The 20,379-nt window shown below is 35.3% G+C and overlaps 1 protein-coding gene across 1 annotated transcript in view; it reads left to right on the top strand.

The window, feature by feature from the left end:
- Window positions 1-14,269, top strand: part of LOC116663379 (cullin-4B-like) — a 40,049-nt gene extending 25,780 nt beyond the window's left edge. Inside the window, 3 exon segments of the mRNA XM_032479149.1 lie at window positions 12,476-12,561; window positions 13,166-13,273; window positions 14,144-14,269. Of these exon segments, the coding sequence (XP_032335040.1) occupies window positions 12,476-12,561; window positions 13,166-13,273; window positions 14,144-14,269 (320 nt within the window).
- Window positions 14,270-20,379: the final 6,110 nt, after the last annotated feature.

The raw sequence follows: 20,379 nt of genomic DNA, 5'->3' as shown, positions 1-20,379 counted from the left end.
TGATTTTTACCAGTTTGTTGTATATTTTAGATTCCACATAAAAGTAGTATCATACAGTATTTGTCTTTCTCTGTCTGACTTACTTCACTTAACATAATGCCCACCAAGTCCATCCATGTTGTTACAAATGGCTATTTCATTTTTTTTATGACTTCATGTATGTGTGTGTGTGTGTGTGTGTGTGTGTGTGTGTGTGTGTACTGCATCTTCTTTATCCAGTCATCTGTTACTGGACATTTAGGTTGCTTCTTTGTCTTGACTATTATAAATTGTGCTGCTATGAACATCAGGGGTGCATATGTTTTTTCAAATTAGAATTTTCTCCAGATATATGCCAGATACAGGAATGGGGTTACTGGATCATATGACAAGTCTATTTTTGTTTGTTTGTTTGTTTGTTTTTTGAGGAATCTCCGTGCTGTTCTCCATAATTGCTGCACCAGATTACAGTCCCACCAACAATGTAGAAGGGTTCTTCCCTTTTCTCCATACCCTGTCCAGCACTTATTATTTGTAAGATTTTTGATGATGGCCAGTCTGACCAGTATGAGGTGATACCTCGTTATAGTTCTGATTTGCATTTTTCTAAGAATTAGTGATATTGAGCATGTTTTCACGTGCCTGTTGGCCATCTGTATGTCTTCTTTGCAGAAATGTCTATCTTAGGTAATATCACATGCAAATATTTTCTCCCATCCTGTAGGGTTTTTTGTTTTTTTTTTTTTCTTTAATGGTTTCCTTTGCTGTGAGAAAAGTGTTTAATTAGGTTTCATTTATTTATTTTTACTTTTGTTTATTTTGCTGTAAGAGACATACGAAAAAAAAATTGCTGCAACTTATGTCAAAGAGTGTTCTGCCTCCGTTTTCCGGGGGGGGGGGGGTTATAGTCTAAACTTACGCTTAGGTATTTAATCCTTTTTGAGTTTATTTTTGTATATGGTGTTAGAGAATGTTCTAATTTCATTTTTTTTCACATGTAGCTGTCCATTTTTCCCATCACCACTAATTGAAGAGACTGTCTTTTCTCCACTGTATATTCTTGCCTTCTTTGTCATAGATTAATTGACCATAAATGTGTGTGTTTCTGGGCTCTTTTTCCTGTTTTATTAATGTGTGTTTCTATTTTTATTATTGATATATTTGTCTATTTCGGGGCTATTGTGTTTACTGTATCTTTGTAATATGTTGTAAAGTCATAGAACATGATTCCTCCAGCTTCTTTCTTCTATCTCAAGAGTGAGAAGTTCTCTTAGCTTTTGTTGTAAAACTGGTTTGGTCCTGAACTCTCTTAGTTCTTGCTTGTCTATAAAGCTTTTAAATTCTCCATGAAATCTAAAGTAGGACGTTGCTGTGTAGATTATTCTTGGTTTTAGTTTTTTTCCTTTCATCACTGTATGTAATGTGACACTCCCTTCTTATCTGCATAGCTTCTACTGAAAACTGAGCTGATAGTCTTACGGGAATTCCCTTGTAAGTTATTGGTTGTTTCTCCCTTGCTGCTTCTCATTCTCTATTTACCTTTTTTGTCATTTTAATGATAATGTGTCTTACTGTGCTTTTCTTTGGGTTAATCTTGTATGGGGCTTTCTCTGCTTTCTGGACATGGGTGATTGTTTCGTTCCCAGGGTAGGGAAGTGTTCCACTATTATGTCTTTAAAATATTTTCTCAGGCCCTTTCTCTCTTCTGCTTCTGGGACCCCTATAATTTGAATATTAGTGCACTTGATGTTGTCCTAGAGATCTCTTAACTGTACTAATTAGTTTTTATTTTCTTTTTTCTGTTTGGCAGCAGTGACTTCCACTACTCTGTCTTCCAAGTTGCAGATCTGTTCTTCCACATCATTTAGTCTACTATGATTCCTTGCAGCATTTTTCACTTTACTTATTCCTTATCTCTCCTTGGTTGCTCTTTATGTTTTCTACCTCTTTGGGTTTTTGTTTGTTTGTTTTTTGTTTTTAACATTGTTTATTGATTTATAATCATTTTAGAATGTTGTGTCAAATTCCAGTGTAGAGCACAATTTTTCAGTTATGCATGAACAGACATATATTCATTGTCACTTTTTTTTTTCTGTCAGCTACCACAAGATCTTGTGTATATTTCCCTGTGCTGTACAGTATAATCTTGTTTATCTATTCTGCATTTTGAAATCCCAGTCTATCCCTTTCCACCCCCAACCCCCTTGGCAACCACAAGTTTGTATTCTAAGTCTATGAGTCTGTTTCTGTTTTGTATTTATGCTTTGTTTTTGTTTGTTTGTTTGTTTTACATTCCACATATGAGCGATCTCATATGGTATTTTTCTTTCTCTTTCTGGCTTACTTCACTTAGAATGACATTCTCCTACCTCTTTGTTAAGAACTTCTAACTTCTTGCACTATGCATCCATTCTCTAAGTTCTCTGAGCATCTTTACAATCCTTATTCTGAACTCTTTCTTTGGTAAACTGACTATTTCTGCATCACTTAGTTCTTATTCTAGAGTTTTATCTTATTCCTTCATCTGGAACATGTTCCTCTGCTGTGTCATTTTGTCTAAGTTACTGTTTATATGTGTGGTAGATTAGTTACATTTCCTGAACTTGGAGAAATGCTTTTCTGTAGATGTCTTAGGTGTTGCGGCAGTGCACTCCTATCACGTCACACAAGCTGTCTGCTCTGTTAGTGCCCCTTGAGTAGTTGTGTGGGTCCTTCCGTACTGGTAAGTTGTTTGTGGTTAGTCTGTTAGGCTTGGTTGGCCCCTATCCTGGTTGGTTGCCAGGCCTTGCCTTCTGTGGATGCTGTTGTCTGATGCTTAGCAAGGCTGGTCCTGAGGTGGCTGACTGAAGATCCTTAAGGAGCCCTGGGACTAGTGCTGACTCCCTGTTGGATGGAGTAAGAGTCTTGAAGACCTGGGGCTGTTGTCCTCCCACTTGCAAGTGAAGCCAGGCCCTCGGGACAGTGCTGGACTACTGACAGGTCAAAGTGTTTCTGGAGTCTAGCTGCAAGGCCCAGGGAATCTCAGAACTCATTTCGGATTGTGGTTGCGGGTAGCTTGTTCCTGACTTGGCTGAGTATGCAGTCTGGGGTGTCCGGAAGCTCACATTGGTCTGCTAGTGAACAGGGCCACCTGGACTTGGGGTATATTCTGGCCTGCTGTGGGTGGGCTGGGTCAGAAGACTGTGGGCTCATAGTTCTTGTGTCTGGTGCCTACCTCCTGGTAGCAAAGGCTTGTCTAGAGTCTAGTACAGGCTTCTTGGAAGGCCAAGCCATTGCCTGCCCAGTGGGACTTGGCCCTCTGCTGGGCAGGGCCATGTCTAGAGGCCCTGTGTCCCTGCCTAGTTAGTCATGGGGCCTAAAACTTCTTAGAACAAGTGCCCATAGGCTGTTGGAAGGGGCCAGGTCATGGTGCTAATGAGCTAGAGGGTGATCCCAAGATGGCAGCTGCCAGCAGCATTGTTCCTTAGGTAGAATGTTTCAAAATATGGTGCTATCAATATTGACTTCCCAAGAGTGAGCCGTAGCCACTCCTCTGATTCTCTCTTAGAGACTGTCCAAGACTAGCAACTTGGTCTGGACTTGGCCTCTTTGAAATCGCTGCTTTTGCCCTGGGTCCCAGTTCATGTGAGATTTTCTGTACCCCCACTTAACAGTGGTGTGTCTATTTCCCCCAGTCCTGTGGAGCTGCTGAAATTAATCCCTTCTGCATTTTAAATGCTCTAGGGGTTCATCTTCCTGGTGTAGGACCCTGGGCTGGGGAACCTGACATGAGGTCAGAACTCTCACTCCTGTGGGAGATCCTCTGCATTATAATTACTTGTTAGTTTGTGGGGAATATGGGATTTGGCTGTGTTGTTAAGTTCACCTCTTCTACCTGTCTCATTGGGTTCCTTTGTTGTCTTAATTTATGGGAGATCTTTTCTGGGAGTTTTCAGTTTTTACGTTGATAGTTGTGATTTTCGTGTGCTCCTGAGAGGAGGTGAGCTCAGAGTCTTTCTACTCTGCCTTTTCTACTCTTCACTTAATCATAGATTTTTAGACTTCATTTTCTTAATGTGAGAAGTCACCTTGATCTATGAATATTGAACCATCTTTGTATTTCTGAATAAATACCATTCAGTGGTGTCTGATCCTTTAAATGTGTTGTTGAATTTGGTTTGCTGATATTCTGTTGAGGATTTAAAATTCATATTCATCGAGAATATCAGCCTATAATTTTCCTTCCTGTTGTCACTGTCTGCTTTTGGTATCTGAGGCCTCCAAAATGCTGGCCTCTAAAAATGGATTTGGAAGTATGACCGCTCTTCCATTTTTTGGTGAAGTTTGGGAAGGATTGCTGTTCTTTGAATATTTGGTAGAATTCAGGTGAAGCTGGTTGGTTCCAGACATTTATTTTCTGAGAATTTCAATAATACTGATTTAACCTATAGTATTAGTCTCTTGATATTTTCTATTTCTTCATGATTCAGTCTTGGTAGATTATAAATTTGTAGGAATTTATCCATTTCTTTTAACTTGTCCAGTGTTCTATCATACATTTTCATAATAATCTGTTATAATTGTTTCTATGGAACCAGCTCTTTCATTTGTCCTTTTTGGTTTCTAAGTTATATTTATTTCCTCCATTTCTTTTTTAAGTGAGTATAGCAAAAATTTGTTAGTTTTACTGATTTTAAAAGAAACTGATCTTGGTTTCATTGATCTTTCTTTTGTCTTTTTAGTCTCTTTTTTCTTATTTTTCTAGTTTCTTGAGGTGTCAACTTAGGTTGTTTTTCTGAGATTTTTCTTGTTTCTTGAGGTGTAGTTGCTTATCTCTGTCAGCATCCCTCTCAGAACTGCTTTTGCTTCAGCCCGTAGTTTTAATATGTTATGTTTCCATTTTCATTTGTCTCAAGGTTGTTTTGATTTTGCTTTTGATATCTTTGTTAATGCATTGTTGCTTATTAGCGCTGGGTTTATTCTCCACATGTTTATAAATTTTTGTTTTTTCTTGTAATTGTTTTCTGTTTTCATACCATTATGGTCAGAAAAGAATCTTGATGAGACTTTAATTTTATGGAATTTGCTCTGACTTGTTTTGTGGCCTAACAGGATCTCTCCTGGAAAATGTTTTTCGTGCTCTTGAGAGGAATTTGTATTCTCTTGCCTATGGACAGTGTCTGTGTATATCTGTTACATCCATCTGGTTTAATGTGTCATTTAAGGCCTCTGTTTTCTTTTGATTTTCTGGTTGAATGATCTGTCCATTCATGTAAGTGAGGTATTCTCATTTTTTTGTGTGTCACTGTTAATTTATTTCTTCTATTCTTTTTTTTTTTTCTTTTGGTGGAGGCAGGTAATTAGGTTTATTTATCTATTAATCCATATGGAGGTACTGGGGATTAAACCTAGGACCTCATGCATGCCAGGCAAGTGCTGTACCACTCTATACCCTCCTCCCTATTTCTTCTATTCTTGTAACACTTGCTTTTTGTATTTAGATACTCCTATGTTTGGTGAATGAAATGTTTCCAGATGTTATATACTCTTGTTGAACTGACCCATTTGCCAGTGTGCAATGCATTTTTTGTCTTTTGTGGCAGTCTTTGTTTCAAAATCTGTTTGTCTGATATGAATATATTTATCTCAGATTTCTTTTGGTTTTCATTTGCATGGATTAGCTTGTTCCATCCCTTCACTCAGTTTGTGTGTGTCCTTATATTATAGGTGAGTTTCTTGTAGGCAGCCTGTAAGTGGATCTTGTTTTCCTTCTGTGTATTTTGACTGTTAATTATGTCCTCTTGCATGTAAGATATTATTGGTATGTATGTATTTACTGCCATTTTGTTCATTGTTTTCTATTTTATATTTCCTCTTTTTAAATTTTTCTCCTGCTCTCTTCCTTTGTGATTTGAAGGCTTTCTTTAGTAGTATGCTTAGATTACTTTTTCTTTTTATTGAAGTGTAGTTGATTTGCCATATTATGTTAGTTTCAGATTTAAAACATAGTGATTCAATATTTTTATAGGTATACTCCATTAAAAGTAATTATAAAATATTGGTTATAGTCCCTGTGTTGTACATGTTACATCCTTGTATGTCATTTATTTTATACCTAGTAGTTTCTAACTCTTAGTCTCTTACCCTTGTCTTGCCCCTCCACATTCCACTCCCCACTGGTAACCACTAGTTTGTTCTGTGTGTGAATCTGTTTCTGTTTTGTTTTATTCATTCATTTGTTTTATTTTTTTAGATTTTTATTTTAAGTGATATCATACAGTGTTTGTTTTTCTCTTCTGGCTTATTTCACTAAGCATAATACCCTCCAAGAACATCTGTGTTGTTGCAAATAGCAAAATTTTGTTCTTTTTTATGGCTGAGTAGTTTTCCATTGTGTATAATTACCACATCTTCTTTATCCATTCATCTTCGATTGCTCCCATGTCTTGGCTGTTCTAACTAATGCTTCGAAGAACATTGGGGTGCATGTATCTCTTTGAAGTAGTGTTTTTGTTTTTTGTCATACATATACCCAGAAGTGAAATTGCTAGATCAGATGGTATTTTTAGTTTTTTCAGGAGTCTCCATATTGTTTTCAATAGTGGCTTTACCAATTTACTGTCCCAACAACAGTGTACTAAAGTTCCCTGTTTCTCCACATTTTTCTTGCCAGTAGTTGTTACTTTTTATTTTTTTGATGATAGCCATTCTGACAGGGATAATTTTGATTTTGATTTGCATTTCCATTGCTGATAATTAGCAATGTTGAGCATCTTTTCATGTGCCTGTTAGCCATCTGTATCTCCTCTTTGGAGAAATGTTTATTTAGGTCTTTTTATTTTTTGATGGTTTTTTTGTTTTTTGTTTTTTTTTTTTTTTTGATACTGAGTTGAATGAGCTGTTTGTATATTTTGGAAATTAACCTCTTGTCAGATTGTTTCCAAATATCTTCTCTGATTCTGTAGATTGTCTTTTTGTTTTATTATAGTTTACTTTGTTATGCAAAAGCTTTCAATTTAATTAGCCCTATCCCCTTTTTTGTTTTTATTTATTTGTCTCAGGAGACTTATCCAAGAAAATATTGCTATGGCTTATATTAGAGAATGTTTTGCACATGTCTTCTTATAGCAGTGCTATGGCATCATGCACTAATACTAGGTCTTTAGACCATTTGGGGTTTATTTTTGTATGTGGTGTGAGGGAGTTCTCTAATATTGTTGATTCACATGAGGCTGTCCAGCTTTTCAGTACCATTTCTGAAGAGACTGTTTGTTCACCATTGAATAGTCCTGCCTCCTTGTCATAGATTAACTGACCATAAGTGCATAGGGTTTCTTTCCAAACTGTCTGCTGTTCCATTGATCTACGGCTTCTATGCCAGTACCATACTGGTTTGAATACTGTACTAACTTTGTATATAGTCTTAAGTAAGGAAGCTCAATATCTTTAGCCTTGTCCTTTCTCAAGACTTTCTTGGCTCTTTGGGTGAGAGCATCTGAGAGCATCTGGTAACTCCCAGGAATTCTATTATTTTTGGTTGATTTTAAATGGAATTGTTTCCTTGCTTTCTCTTTCTGGGAGTTTATTATTAGTGTGTAGAAAAACAATAGATTTCTGTATATTTATCTTGTATTCTGCAACTTTACTAAATTTACTTATGAGTTCTAATAGTGTTTGTTTGGAGACTTCAGAGTTTTCAATTTAAAATATCATGTCATGCACAAATGATGACAGTTTTAAATTTTGTCTTCCAGTTTGGACACCTTTTATTTCTTTTCCTTTTCTGAGTGCTGTGGCTAGGACTTCCAGTATTATGCTAAACAGATGTGGGCAAAAGTGCATCTATGCTCAGATAATTTTTTCATGATCTTTTGTGATACTTGTGCATAGCAACCAATATTTGTCATCATATATTTTAAGTTGGTAGCAATTAAGTTTGAAGTTTTTCAAAGTCTCTACATTTTAACCCTCTCCCCACATGTTATTTTTTTTTAGTTGAAATGCAGTCAGTTACAATGTGTCTATATCTGGTGCATGGCACAGTGTCCCAGTCATGCATATAAATGCATATATTCGTTTTCATAGTTTTTCCATTACAGGTTATTACAAGATACTGAACATAGTTCCCTGTGCTATACAAAAGAAAGTTTTTAAATTCTATTTTTATTTGTAGTGGCTAACATTTGTAAATCTCAAACTCACAAATTTATCCCTTCCCACACCCTTTCCTCAGTAACCATAAGATTGTTTACTATGTCTGCAAACCTATTTCTGTTTTGTAGATGAGTTCATAGTGTCCTTTTTTTTTTTTTTTTTACATTCCACATGTGAGTGATACCTACGTCATTTTTCTTTCTCTTTCTGACTTACTTCACTTAGAATGATGATCTATAGGTCCATCCATGTTGCTGCACATGGCATTATTTTATTCTTTTTTATTGCTGAGTAGTATTCCATTGTGTATATATACACCACAACTTCTTTATCCAGTCACCTGTCATGGACATTTGGGTTGTTTCCATGCTCTGGTAACTCTATTTTTTATTTTTTTGAGGAATCTCCATACTGTTTTCTACAGTGGCTGCACCAAACTGCATTCCCACCAGCAGTGTAGGAGGGTTCCCTTTTCTCCACACCCTCTCTAGCATTTATCATTTGCAGACTTTTGAATGATGGCCATTCTGACTGGTATGAGGTGACACCTCACTGTAGTTTTAATCTGTATTTCTCTGATAATTAGTGATATTGAGCATTTTTTTCATATGCCTATTGGCCATTTATATGACTTCACTGGAGAATTGCTTGTTTAGGTCTTCTGCCCATTTTTGTATTGGGCTGGGATTCTTTTGTTGTTGTTGTTGTTATTAAGTTGTATGAGCTGTTTATATATTCTGGAAATTGTCAGTCACATCATTTGCAAATATTTTCTCCCATTCTGTACGTTGTCGTTTTGTTTTGCTTGTGGTTTTATTTGCTGCTCAAAAACTTATGATTTTCATTAGATTCCATTTGTTTATTTTTGTTCTTATTTCCATTGCCTGGGTGGACTTCCCTAGGGGAATGTTACTAAGATTTATGTTAGAGAATGTTTTTGCCTATGTTTTCTTCTAGGAGATTGATCTTGTCTTGTCTTATATTTAAGTCTTTAAGCCATTTTTAGTTTATTTTTGTATGGAGGGAAGGAGTGCTATAACTTCATTGATTTACACACTGCTGTCCAGTTTTCCTAACACGACTTGCTGAATAGACTGTCTTTTCTCCACTGTAATTTCTTGCCTCCTTTGCTGAAGATTAATTGACCATCAATCTGTGGATTTATTTCTGGGCTCTCTATTCTGGTCCATTGATCCACATGTCTGTTTTTATGCCAGTACAACACTGTTTTGATTTACTGTAGCTCTGTAGTATTATCTGAAGTCTGGGAGTGTTAATCCTCCACCTTTGTTCTTTTTCTTCAATATTGCTTTATTCTGGGTGTTTTGTGATTCCATGTAAATTCTAGGATTGTTTTTTTCTAGTTCTGGAAAAGGTGTCCTGGGTAATTTAATAGGGATCACATAAATCTGTAAATTACCTTGGACAGTATGACCATTTTAATGCTATTGATTCTTCCAATCCAAGAGCATGGGGTATCCTTCCATTTCTTTAACTCGTCTTTAATTTCCTTAATCAGTGTTTTGTAATTCTCCATGTATAAGTTTTTCATCTCCTTTGTCAGATTTATTCCTAAGTATTTTATTATTTGGGAGGCAGTTTTAAAAAGGATTGTTTCTTTACTTTCTTTTCCTGCTATTTCATTGTTTAGTGTAAGGATATGCAACTAACTTTTTTGTATAATAATGTATCCTGATACTTTGCCAAATTCTTTCATTCACTCTGGTAGATTCTTTGTGGACCTTTTAGGGTTTTCTACGTGTAGTATCATGTCATCTGCGTATAGTGACAGTATTACCTCTTCTTTTCCAACTTGGATCCCTCTTATTTCTCTCTCTTGCCTGATTGCTGTGTCTAGGACTTCCAAGACTGTTGAATAGAAGTGATGAGAGTTGGCAACCTTGCCTTTTCCCAGATTTTAGTGGGAAGATTTTCAGTTTTTCACCATTGAATATTTTGCTGGCTATAGGTTTGTCATAAATAGCTTTTATTATGTGAGATATGCTCCCTCTATACCCACTTTGGTAAGGGTTTTTATCATAAACCGGTGTTGAATTTTATCAGATGCTTTTTCTGCATCTTTTGAGATGATCATGTGGTTTTTGTCCTCTGTCTTGTTGATGTGATGTATCACACTGATTGATTTGCATTTGTTGAACCACCCGGTGTCTCTGGGTTGAATCCAATTTGATGATGCTATATGATCTTTTTTTATGTGCTGTTGCATTCTGTTTGCTGATATTTTGTTGAGGATTTCTGCTTCTGTATTCATCAGTGATATTGGCCTGCAATGGTCTTTTTGGTAGTGTCTTTGCCTGGTTGTGGTATCAGGGTGACTGGTGGCCTCACAGAATGAGTTTGGGAGTGCTCCCTCCTTTTCAGTGTTTTGGAAGAGTTTGAGAAGAAATGGTGTGAGTTCTTTGTATGTTTGGTGTATTCTTCCCCAGTGAAGCCATCTGGTCCTGCACTTTTGTCTGCAGGGAGACTTTTTATTCCTGATTCTGTTTCATTTCAGGTTATCTGTTTACGTGGTCTGCTTCTTCTTGATTCCGTCTTGGTGGACTCTCTGTTTCCAGAAGCTTGTCCATTTCTCCTAGGTTGCCCAGTTTGTTTCCAAATAGTTGTTCCTATATTCTCTTGTAATTAATTTTTATTTCTGTGGTACTGGTTGTAATTTCTCCATTTTCCTTTCTTTGTCCCTTTGTTTATTTATGTTCTCTTTCTTTTCTTCTTGGTGAGCCTGGCCAGAGGTTTGTCAATTTTTATTTACTCTTTCAAAAAACTAACTCTTGGTTTGATTGATTTTTCTATTTGTTTATTTCTATTTTAATTATTTCCTCCCTGATCTTTATTCTTTCTTTCCTTCTGCTGACTTCTGATTTTGTTTGCTCTTCTTTTTCTAATTCTTTTAGGTGATAGGTTAGGTTGTTCATTTGAGATTGTTCTTGTTTTTTGAGAAAGGCTTGTATTGCTATGAATTTTCCTCATAGGACTGCTTTTGCTGCATCCCATAGATTTTGTGTGGTTGTGTTTTCATTGTCGTTTGCCTCAACATATATTTTTTTTAATTTCTTCTTTGATTTCATCATTGACCCATTGGTTTTTTTTTTTATGGCATGTTGTTTAATCTCCATGCTGTCACTTTTTCTCCTTTGTTTTTGTGTAGTTGATTTCTAGTTTCCTGGCATTGTGGTCAGAAAAGATGCTTGAAATAATTTCTATCCTTTAAATTTGTTGAGGCTTCTTTTGTGATCTATCCTAGAGAATGTTCAATGTGCACTTGAAAAGAATGTACATTCTGTTTTTTGAAGATATAATGTTGTAAAGACAGCAACATTCCAACTGTTCTGTCGTGTCTTTTAGTTTCTCCGTTACCTTGCTGATTTTCTGACTGAAAGATCTGTTCAGTGACACTAATGAGGTGTTAAGGTCTCTTAGTATTATTGCATTCACATCAATTTCTCCCTTTGTATCTGTTAGTATATGCTTTATGTATTTAGGTGCTCCTAGGTGCATATATGTTAATAAGTATAATATCCTCATCTTGTATTGCTCCTTTAATCATTATATAGTGTCCTTCTTTACTTTCTTTATAGCCTTTGTTTTAAAGTGTATTTATTTGTGAAATCAGTATTGCTACTCCTGCTTTCTTGTTGTTTATATAAAGTATCTTTTTACTTTCTCTCACTTTCAGTCTATGTGTGTCCTTCTTTCTAAAGTGAGTCTCCCGTAGGCTGCATACTGTAGGTTCTTGTTTCATTACCCAGTCTGCCACTGTATGTCTTTTGATCACAGCATTTGGTCCATTGACTTTTACGGTCATTATGGATAGATGTATGTTTAATTTAATGCCATTTTGAACTTATTTTTCTAGTTGACTTGGTATTTCCTTTTTGTTCCTTTCTTCTTCTTTATCTCTTTGTGGTCTGATAACTATATTTTGTATTATCTTGGTTTCTTTTTGGTTTTTGTAGTCTATTGTATGCTTTTGACTTGTGGTTACCCTGTTTTTCAAGTATTTTAACCCATTACTATTTCTGTTTGCTATAAACTGATAGTCAAATAAGCTCAAACACATCCTGTCATCTACAAGACGGCTCCTACAGTAGGTAAGGGTGTAGGATTTGAATAAGGTAAAAAATCACAAAGATTTACTATCTTTAATTTGCCTTTGTCCTGGTTTTAAGTGTTCACTTGGTTGTCGAGAATGTTTCACTCTATTCCAGAATTCTGTTAAGGTAGATTCTGACAGTTTTTGCAAGGTTTCTCAGGGTTTATTTCACTAAAATGGACTCCAAGTATGCCCTGCTCTGTGGTTTCCTCTGATGTAACCTGTAACTGGTTATTTTAAAATATTTTACAGACTGTGGAATGGCTTTCACTAGTAAACTTCAAGGAATGTTTAAAGACATGGAACTTTCCAAAGATATCATGATTCAGTTAAAACAGGTATTTCTAGTATAAGAGATTTTTGGTTTAAAATATGAGTAGAACCATAAATGCTTTGATTTTCCAGGAATAGTATTCATCGCAAGAAGACTTGTAGTTAGAGACATATTAAGTAATATTTAAATTATAACTCCTCCTTTATGTTTTGAAAAGAAATGCAGTGACACTTACTATTCCAGATTTAAAGAACTCTTGACATGTATTTTGAACAACCATTTTCAATTTAATTTCCTGACATTCAGAGCCTTTCCATTGCTTTCCTACAATATTTATTGTTGTTAAAAAAAAATTTTTTTTTTTGTGAGTGTAGCTGTTCATAAGTTGCCTCAGATCCTTTATGAGGTAAGATGGATTTTACAAAATATAGTAGAAAATTGGTTTTGAGTTTAATTAGTTGAGGCACCTTATGCCTCCTGTTTTTGGTTCTTTTTTTTTTTTAGCATTTTATTGGGGTAAAAATGTCTCTATCTTTTTTCAAGGCAGGTAATATTTGCAGTGAGCAGTTTATCATTCTAATTAGTTACTTCTAGAAATTTTTATTACAGGGTTATATCCATGTAGTTATAAAATTATTATATTTCAGTGTGCACTTGTCTTTTTGTAGTACATGCAGAACCAGAATGTACCAGGAAACATTGAATTAACTGTGAACATTCTGACAACAAGTTTTTGGCCAACATATGTCCCTAAGGAGATACAGTTACCTCCAGAGGTAAGAAAGTCATTGTTTAAAACTGTAACGTGTGACACAGCACTTTGGTTTTAATATGATATTTTAATCTTTAATAACTCTTTATGCTATGCTTTATGTTCATTTAAATATCATCCTAATGCTTACCATTTTGAAATGTAGTAATCCAAGTTTTAGAAAGGAAAACAGCAAGACTAAATGATTCCTTATTTGAATAATTCCAATGGTGTGAGTAGTCTGTTTTGATTATGTAGTCAAACATAGATTTAGAGTTGACCTGCTTTGGTTTCCTTTTGCTTTTAGACTGTGAGTTTTATATTAGCTTATATTTTCATTGTTAGGTCTCAATATAAAGTGTATTATTCATATATAAGGTAAACACATGATAAAATTAACTAACACATCATTCAATCTCTAGTCATCCTTGCTTGCTATGCATGGAATACCCTCTCCAAGTTCTACTCATTGTTAGAACGCTTCTTTGGCTTTAACTTTCTCTTATATGGTAAATCAAGCCTTCATCATCTATTGGTTGTCTTTTACAAATATCTCTTGGCAACTCATTAGCTATTACCTCCACTTCCATTCTCTGTGGATTTATTTAATTTTTATAATTATGTCATCATGTTAGTGAGATTTTAGGGGAACTTTATGTACATTATTGAATTTATCATATTAAACCGGAAGCTTTGACAGTGGTCAGTTTTATTGTCTCAGAACTCCGTATCCCTCTCCTAACCCTTTCTCTGCAGAACTGCCTTACATATCCTTGGAGAAAACCATGCTTGGTCATGACATTTATTTCTTAAAATACTACTTTAGGGTTGCAAGAGTAACTTTTGTTGATAGATTGTTTATCAGTAATACATTTCTGTCATTTCTTTACTTCAGATGGAAAGACTTAAGGAAAATTTCAAAAATTTCTACTTAAGCAAGCACAGAGGCCGGAAACTTCAATGGCAGTCAACTCTTGGACACTGTGTCCTTAGAGCTGAATTTAAGAAGGCAAGGAAGTAATTTTTAAGCTAGCATTTTACTTTTACTTTTAAATTATTTTACTCTGAAAAATGCTATTTTTGATATATGTAGAAAGCTCATTTTTTCAACGTCTGGACTGTGTTTGGAAATATTGATTTCACTGACTGATGAATCATTTTTGTATAAGTCAACATTTAAAAGCATATTACTTGCATAGTTTTTTCCATTTGGATCCCTTCGTTATCAGAGCTTGCCTTTGCTCTCTGATGTCTCAGAATCATTGTCAGTCATCATCAGAGTCTGGAACATTTATCACCCTGCTGCAACAAGGCTGGTGGAAGCATACACTGAGCTTACTTATCACTCTTTGAAGCTGAGTAATGCCATGTTTGCATGAAGTGTCTTATTGACACTCTCTCTCAATATAAAAAAATGCCAGCACAAAAGCTCTTTGGATTGTGTGGAATAGAGTAATATGTTAATTTTATGGTAGGTTGAAAAATGGGCCCTGAAGATAAGTCAACTTCCTAATCTCTGGAGCTTTAAATATTTCTTTATTTGGAAAATAGTCTTTGTAGATGTGATGAAAGACTGAAATGAGGAGACCATCATGGATTCCATTTGTGGGCTCTAAATATCGTAACAACTTTCCTAATGAGAGAAAGGCCCAGGAAGTTCTTTCTCTCTCTCTCTCTCTCTTTCCCTCTCTCTCTCTCTCTCTCTCTCTCTCTCTCTCTCTCTCTCTCTCTCTCTCTCTCTCTCACATAGACACACACACTCACATTCACACACACAAGACAAACTGATATGAAGATGGAATCTAAGGTTAGAGTATACAGTGAAGCCTAGGGTGGTAGCAACCACTAGAAGTTGGAGGAGACATGAAGTGGATTCTCCCCTAGAACCCTCAGGGAGAATACAGTCCTGCCAACATTGATTTTTGCCCAGTGATACTGATCTGAATGTCTGGCCTCCAGAACTGTAAGAGAATACACATATTTATGTTGTTTCAAGACACCAAATGTGTGGAGTGGTACTTGTTAACTCACAATGAGTAAACAAGTTTATATCCAATCGCAGTGTTTTTGTGACAGTGCCACTGCAGTGCATTTAACTGGAGGTTAAGCAGTATACATATGATCCTCTTTAAAAAAAAAAAAATCTTCTTATGTATTCACCCTGAACAGCCATAAAAATTAGGATAAGGAGATACCATTTTAAATTCTTCCCTATTTTGATTATTCCCTTATATTCCAAATTTTCTTCATTAAAAAAAGAAGCCTGAATGTTAGAGAATAGTGTTTTTTGTAATACAATTGAAATATGCTCATCCTAGACTGGTGTGTGTAAGAACTGTTTTCTTGTTCATTGGACATGTATATTTTTGCTTTTAAGTCTTGAGAATGCGTTATATTTTCAAAATAAATACTTTTTCCATTAAGAAATTCTAATTTATATAACGTGCATTTTCCTTGATCAGCATTTTGAGAGTCACAGCAAAATTGAATAGAAGGTGTAGAAATTTCCCATATATCTCGCTCTCCACACATGCATAGTCTCTCCCATTATAAACATCTCCCATTAGAGTGGGACGTGTATTACAGTTAATGAATGTCCATAGACAAATTATTTCATTCCAAAGTCCGCAGTCTATATTTGGGTTGACTCTTGGTGTTGTACATTTTGAGGGATTAGACAGAGTATAATAACATGAATCCAGTATTATAATATCATATAGGGTATTTTCACTGCCCTACAGATCATCTGTGTTCTGACATGTGTATTTTTACTTTTAAATTTTCTGAAAGCATTATATTTCCTGAAGTTACTTTTTGTCATTAATTTAAATAACATGCACTTTCTTTGTCCTAGCAAGTTATATACAAGGGACTCTTTACTAGGGAAACATTTTTCTTTATTGGAGAGCATTTTACATCATATTCAAATAATGGGAAAATATTAACTCTCCTTATTTGTAAATTCACGTAATGTTAATCAAATTACAAAAGCCCTTTAGAAGGTAAGCAGGCCTTTAACACTCTCCTGAGTAAATCTCAAAGAAAGAATATTAATGATAAACAGCAGAATTGTAAAAGGAATATTAGAAATAGAAGTTCTAGGTCTGTTTTTCATTAGCATGATTTAGATAGTGCCCCCATAGAATATAGTAAACAGTATTCTTTTTATTTCTAGACAGTTTTATCAGCTTTTTTTTTCTATTATTTCCTATAGAAATTTTCATTTCACTGTTATGGTTAACTTCCAAAAGCTCTTTTTTCATTTTCCAGGATGCCCTTTCACATTTTCATTTTTCTTTATTAAAGGAAACCAGATTTTCAGTATCATTGAATATCTTTTTCTTTTTGAAAAAGAGATGATAAATCATAAGCTCTGACTATGGAACCAACTTTGATAAGAATAGAAAAAATAAAGGGTTTTCAATAATTACAAAAATAGTTTAGAAAAATATCCACAAATTGTGAATTTATGCATTGAAAAAGTCTTCCTCCAGTAACCTGGTTGAAAAGATGAACTAGACCCTGCAGAAGTATATCATCATGAAATTTTAGACTGTGGAAGAGAAAGAGAATATTCTTAAAGATTTAAGAGAGAGGGAACCTGAAACTGATAGATACGTGGCTGTGTTAATGGGCTTTTTAGAATCTTGAACAGGAATACCATAGAAGTGAATATCCTTCACTCTCATGAGCATTTTTTCAAGGAAAAGCTTTTTATTAAAAGGAAAATTTGTGCACAAGGGAAAAGGCAGAAAGGAGTCCCATCTCCCTGAGGAGTTCCATCTTCCCTTTCAGGGAAGAGTTTTAAAGGCAGTGTGTGTGGGGATGGATACTCAGGGTGCCTGATTCGCATGTGTTCAATTCCCAGATTGGTTAGCATTAAGGTAGTTTTGAGTATCATCAACCTTCCAGTTTCAACTGCTGTGGTGTCTCTGTTCTTTCAGTCAGTGGTTTTCATCTGTGGAAATCCACTTCCCTCAAAAACAACTTAGGAATATGTGTCAGGCCTTTAACTTTATCTTTCAGGGAACTGGAGTTTCGAGGAGTCTGCTGTGTGGTGGACTTACTGTCCCGCTTTTGTCCTTTAGAAACCGTGTACATACGTCAGTGGAACCAGAGATACAGCTAATCTTTTACTCCTGTGGGTCTCTGGTTATTGTCTCAGAAGTCCAAGTCTTCAGGTGCTTTGTTTTATGGAGCCTATCAAGCCTACTGTTGAAGACCATCTTCTCATTCCTTTTCCAAAATGGCTGTTCTCTTATCTTCCTGTCTCAGCAAGAGGCTGTTAAGATGTCCGATTTCTCAGTAGCAACACTACAAGCTTTAAAGTGGTGAAACAATGTGTTCCATTGTCTGAAAGAAAGTGATTTTCAGCCACAATATCTGTGCTTAAGAAAAGAATTGTTCAAATATAAATGTAGAACTATAACATGCTAGACACAAAAAGTCGTACAAATCTAATTCCCGTTTGCTCTTTCTCTAGGAACTTTAGGAAATACATCTTATTGTTAACAGATAGAGACCCTAATTTGGAAAGCCCAGCAAACGTATGAGTCCTTGCCTGATGATTGAGAAAGAATTCTCAATAGAGGCAGAGGGTCAAGGTAAAAGGGTGCTTTATTGCTCAGAAAGAAAGAGAAGGGGGAAAGGGAAAAAAAATTAAAACACGAACAGGAAGCCATCAGCCAGGTAACTGGTGGGGACAGCTCCAGCCCCCCTAGTCAGGAAGCAGGGTCTTTTATTGAAGGCTCTGCCATCATTATCTTCATTCTGATGTTGCCAGTCACCTTCTATTATGTGCTCTTTCATCCCATGGAGCTTAGCCCTAAAACAGAAACTTCACTGGGAAACTGGGGTATGCGTTGGGATCAATGCAGCAGTTGTGGGACATAAAATGTCCTGTTGTAGGGCTGTGTTTTTAGAATGAAAGAGTTAGCTGCAGGATAAGAGAAAAGTGTTTTTCAACAGCCTGACACTTTCTTTTCCGTCATTGATAGTCAGCCAAAGTCAGTAAGCTTGCCTACTCACCTCTCTCACTATCAAAATGAGTGAGTGAGCCATGAAAGAGATGTCATATTGTAGGAATTGGAATCAATTTGGGAAAGACTTAAAGGAATGCCCAAGACGCAGTTACTTAAAGGGTGTTAGATGAGTTACTTTCTAGAAGGTGAAATTCAGTTATAATGCTGTGGAGAAAATATAGATGAGTTTGCATAGTTAGAACTTTTGAAACAGATTTTACTGACAACTGGTCAAAGAGCACGCCTCGAAACCTGAAGATTGCCTGAATAAACAGTAAAAGCATTAATTAGAAGTGTGATCTTAACATTTCAGAAGTGGGAGTTTAGCCTGAGAACACAGACATTCCAGAGTTCAAGATTTCAGATTCTTAATTGTCCTTCTAGAGACATTTGTCTAGGAAAAATTCTTTTCCCTGGAAGGTATATGTTTTTGTCCCTCTCGTAATTAGTAGAGCAAGAGGACAGAGTGTACGTAACTTCACAGGTTCATTGTCTTCTCCAAGTTTCATATTTATTCAGGAACCCCAGTACATTGTCAAATCTTCATTCCAGAATGAACAAGGATTGGTCAGAGGGGAACTGGTGCAGTTATTGCTAGAAGTGATAGGAAGCAATAATATTTTCCTGTTTCTAGCAATTTATCTTCATTCAGGATAAAATGAATAATTATAGTTATTAAAAAGTTAGCACCTTTATTGTGATCTGTTAAAATGCATTGAAAGAAAATAACATTACCTGAAAGCCTGATAGTGGACATGATCCTGGAGAAAACCAGTAACAGTACAAAACAAACATACAAGAACAGAAATTTAATTCATGTGAGTATAAATTATCATAGTCATAATCATGATAACAGTGGTTTATGTTTTTAGCTATAAATATAACTGATTCTCTCACTCTCAGAAAATATCCACTGACCTGTATAATTTTGTATTTGTAATTTTGTCTCTGGTTGGAGAGGGTTCTCTAGGTTGCATAAAATTCAGATACCACAAAAACAGGACCCATGCCTGCTAACAGTCCAAAGTCCAAACCTAAATATATATAATATATATAAATTTATATATATATTAATATATATATATAAGAGAGAACAGATTAATTGACGTCTAGAATACTGAGAACATTGATAAGAAGTAGAGGGTTTAATGTTGGAGGGATATGGACACCTGTCTGAAGTAGGAAGAAAACAAAATTGATGAGTAAAAAATTAGAGAAAATCATGGTATAAGGTAGCAGTTTCTCTCCTCTGAAGCCATCAGATCCCAGTCTTTACTTTTGGTTATTAAATTTCCTTATTACTAGTGGTATGTTCAGACTTTCTTTATGATTCAGTGATGGTAGCTTACATATTTCTGAGAATTCATTCATTTCTTTCAGGTTGTCCAATTTTTGTGTAATCATTCATAGTAGTCTCATATGATACTTTGTGTTTCTGTGGTATTTGTTGTAATGAAATGTCTTTCATCTGTGATTTTAGTGTTCTCTCTCCTTGTTCCTTGATTAGTCTATATAAATTTCTGTCATTCTTGTTTATCTTTCCAAAGATTTCCAACTCTTAATTTTGTTCATTTTCTGCCTTTCTGTGTTCTATTTCAATTATTTTTGCTCTAATATTTAATCCATCTTTTCTAAGTTTGGGTTTAGTTTGCTTGTCTTTCTTCTGTTTTCTCTTTTGTCATTGTTACCTATTTTTCTATACTTCATTTCAATTACTTCAGCTGTGTTCTTGGTTATCACCATCTTGTGCTAACTTGGCTTGGCTTTTTTTCTCTAGTTCCTTGTGTTGTTAAAGGTTGCATATATTTGAGATAATTCTTTTCTCTTAACCTATACACTTATTGCTGTTAAGTTCCTTTTAACCATTGCCTTTGCTACAACCCATTTGTTTTGTTTTGTTGTGTTTGTTTACATTATTGTTAGGCTCAAGTAATTTGTGAATTATCCATTGCTGTCTTATTAGCTTCATTAGTTTTAGGGATTGTGTTGTTTAATTTCCAAGTATTTGCAAATTATCCAGCTTTCTTTCTGTTACTGATTTCAAGTTTTATATCATTGTGTTCAGAGAAGAGACTTGATATAATTTCTTTCTCATTAGATTTTAAAGTTC

Source organism: Camelus ferus, chromosome 4 (assembly GCF_009834535.1).
Source record: "Camelus ferus isolate YT-003-E chromosome 4, BCGSAC_Cfer_1.0, whole genome shotgun sequence".
Lineage (NCBI taxonomy): Eukaryota > Metazoa > Chordata > Mammalia > Artiodactyla > Camelidae > Camelus > Camelus ferus.
The sequence above is the reverse complement of the archived record's forward strand: the minus strand, read 5'-3'. Positions and strand labels throughout refer to the sequence as shown.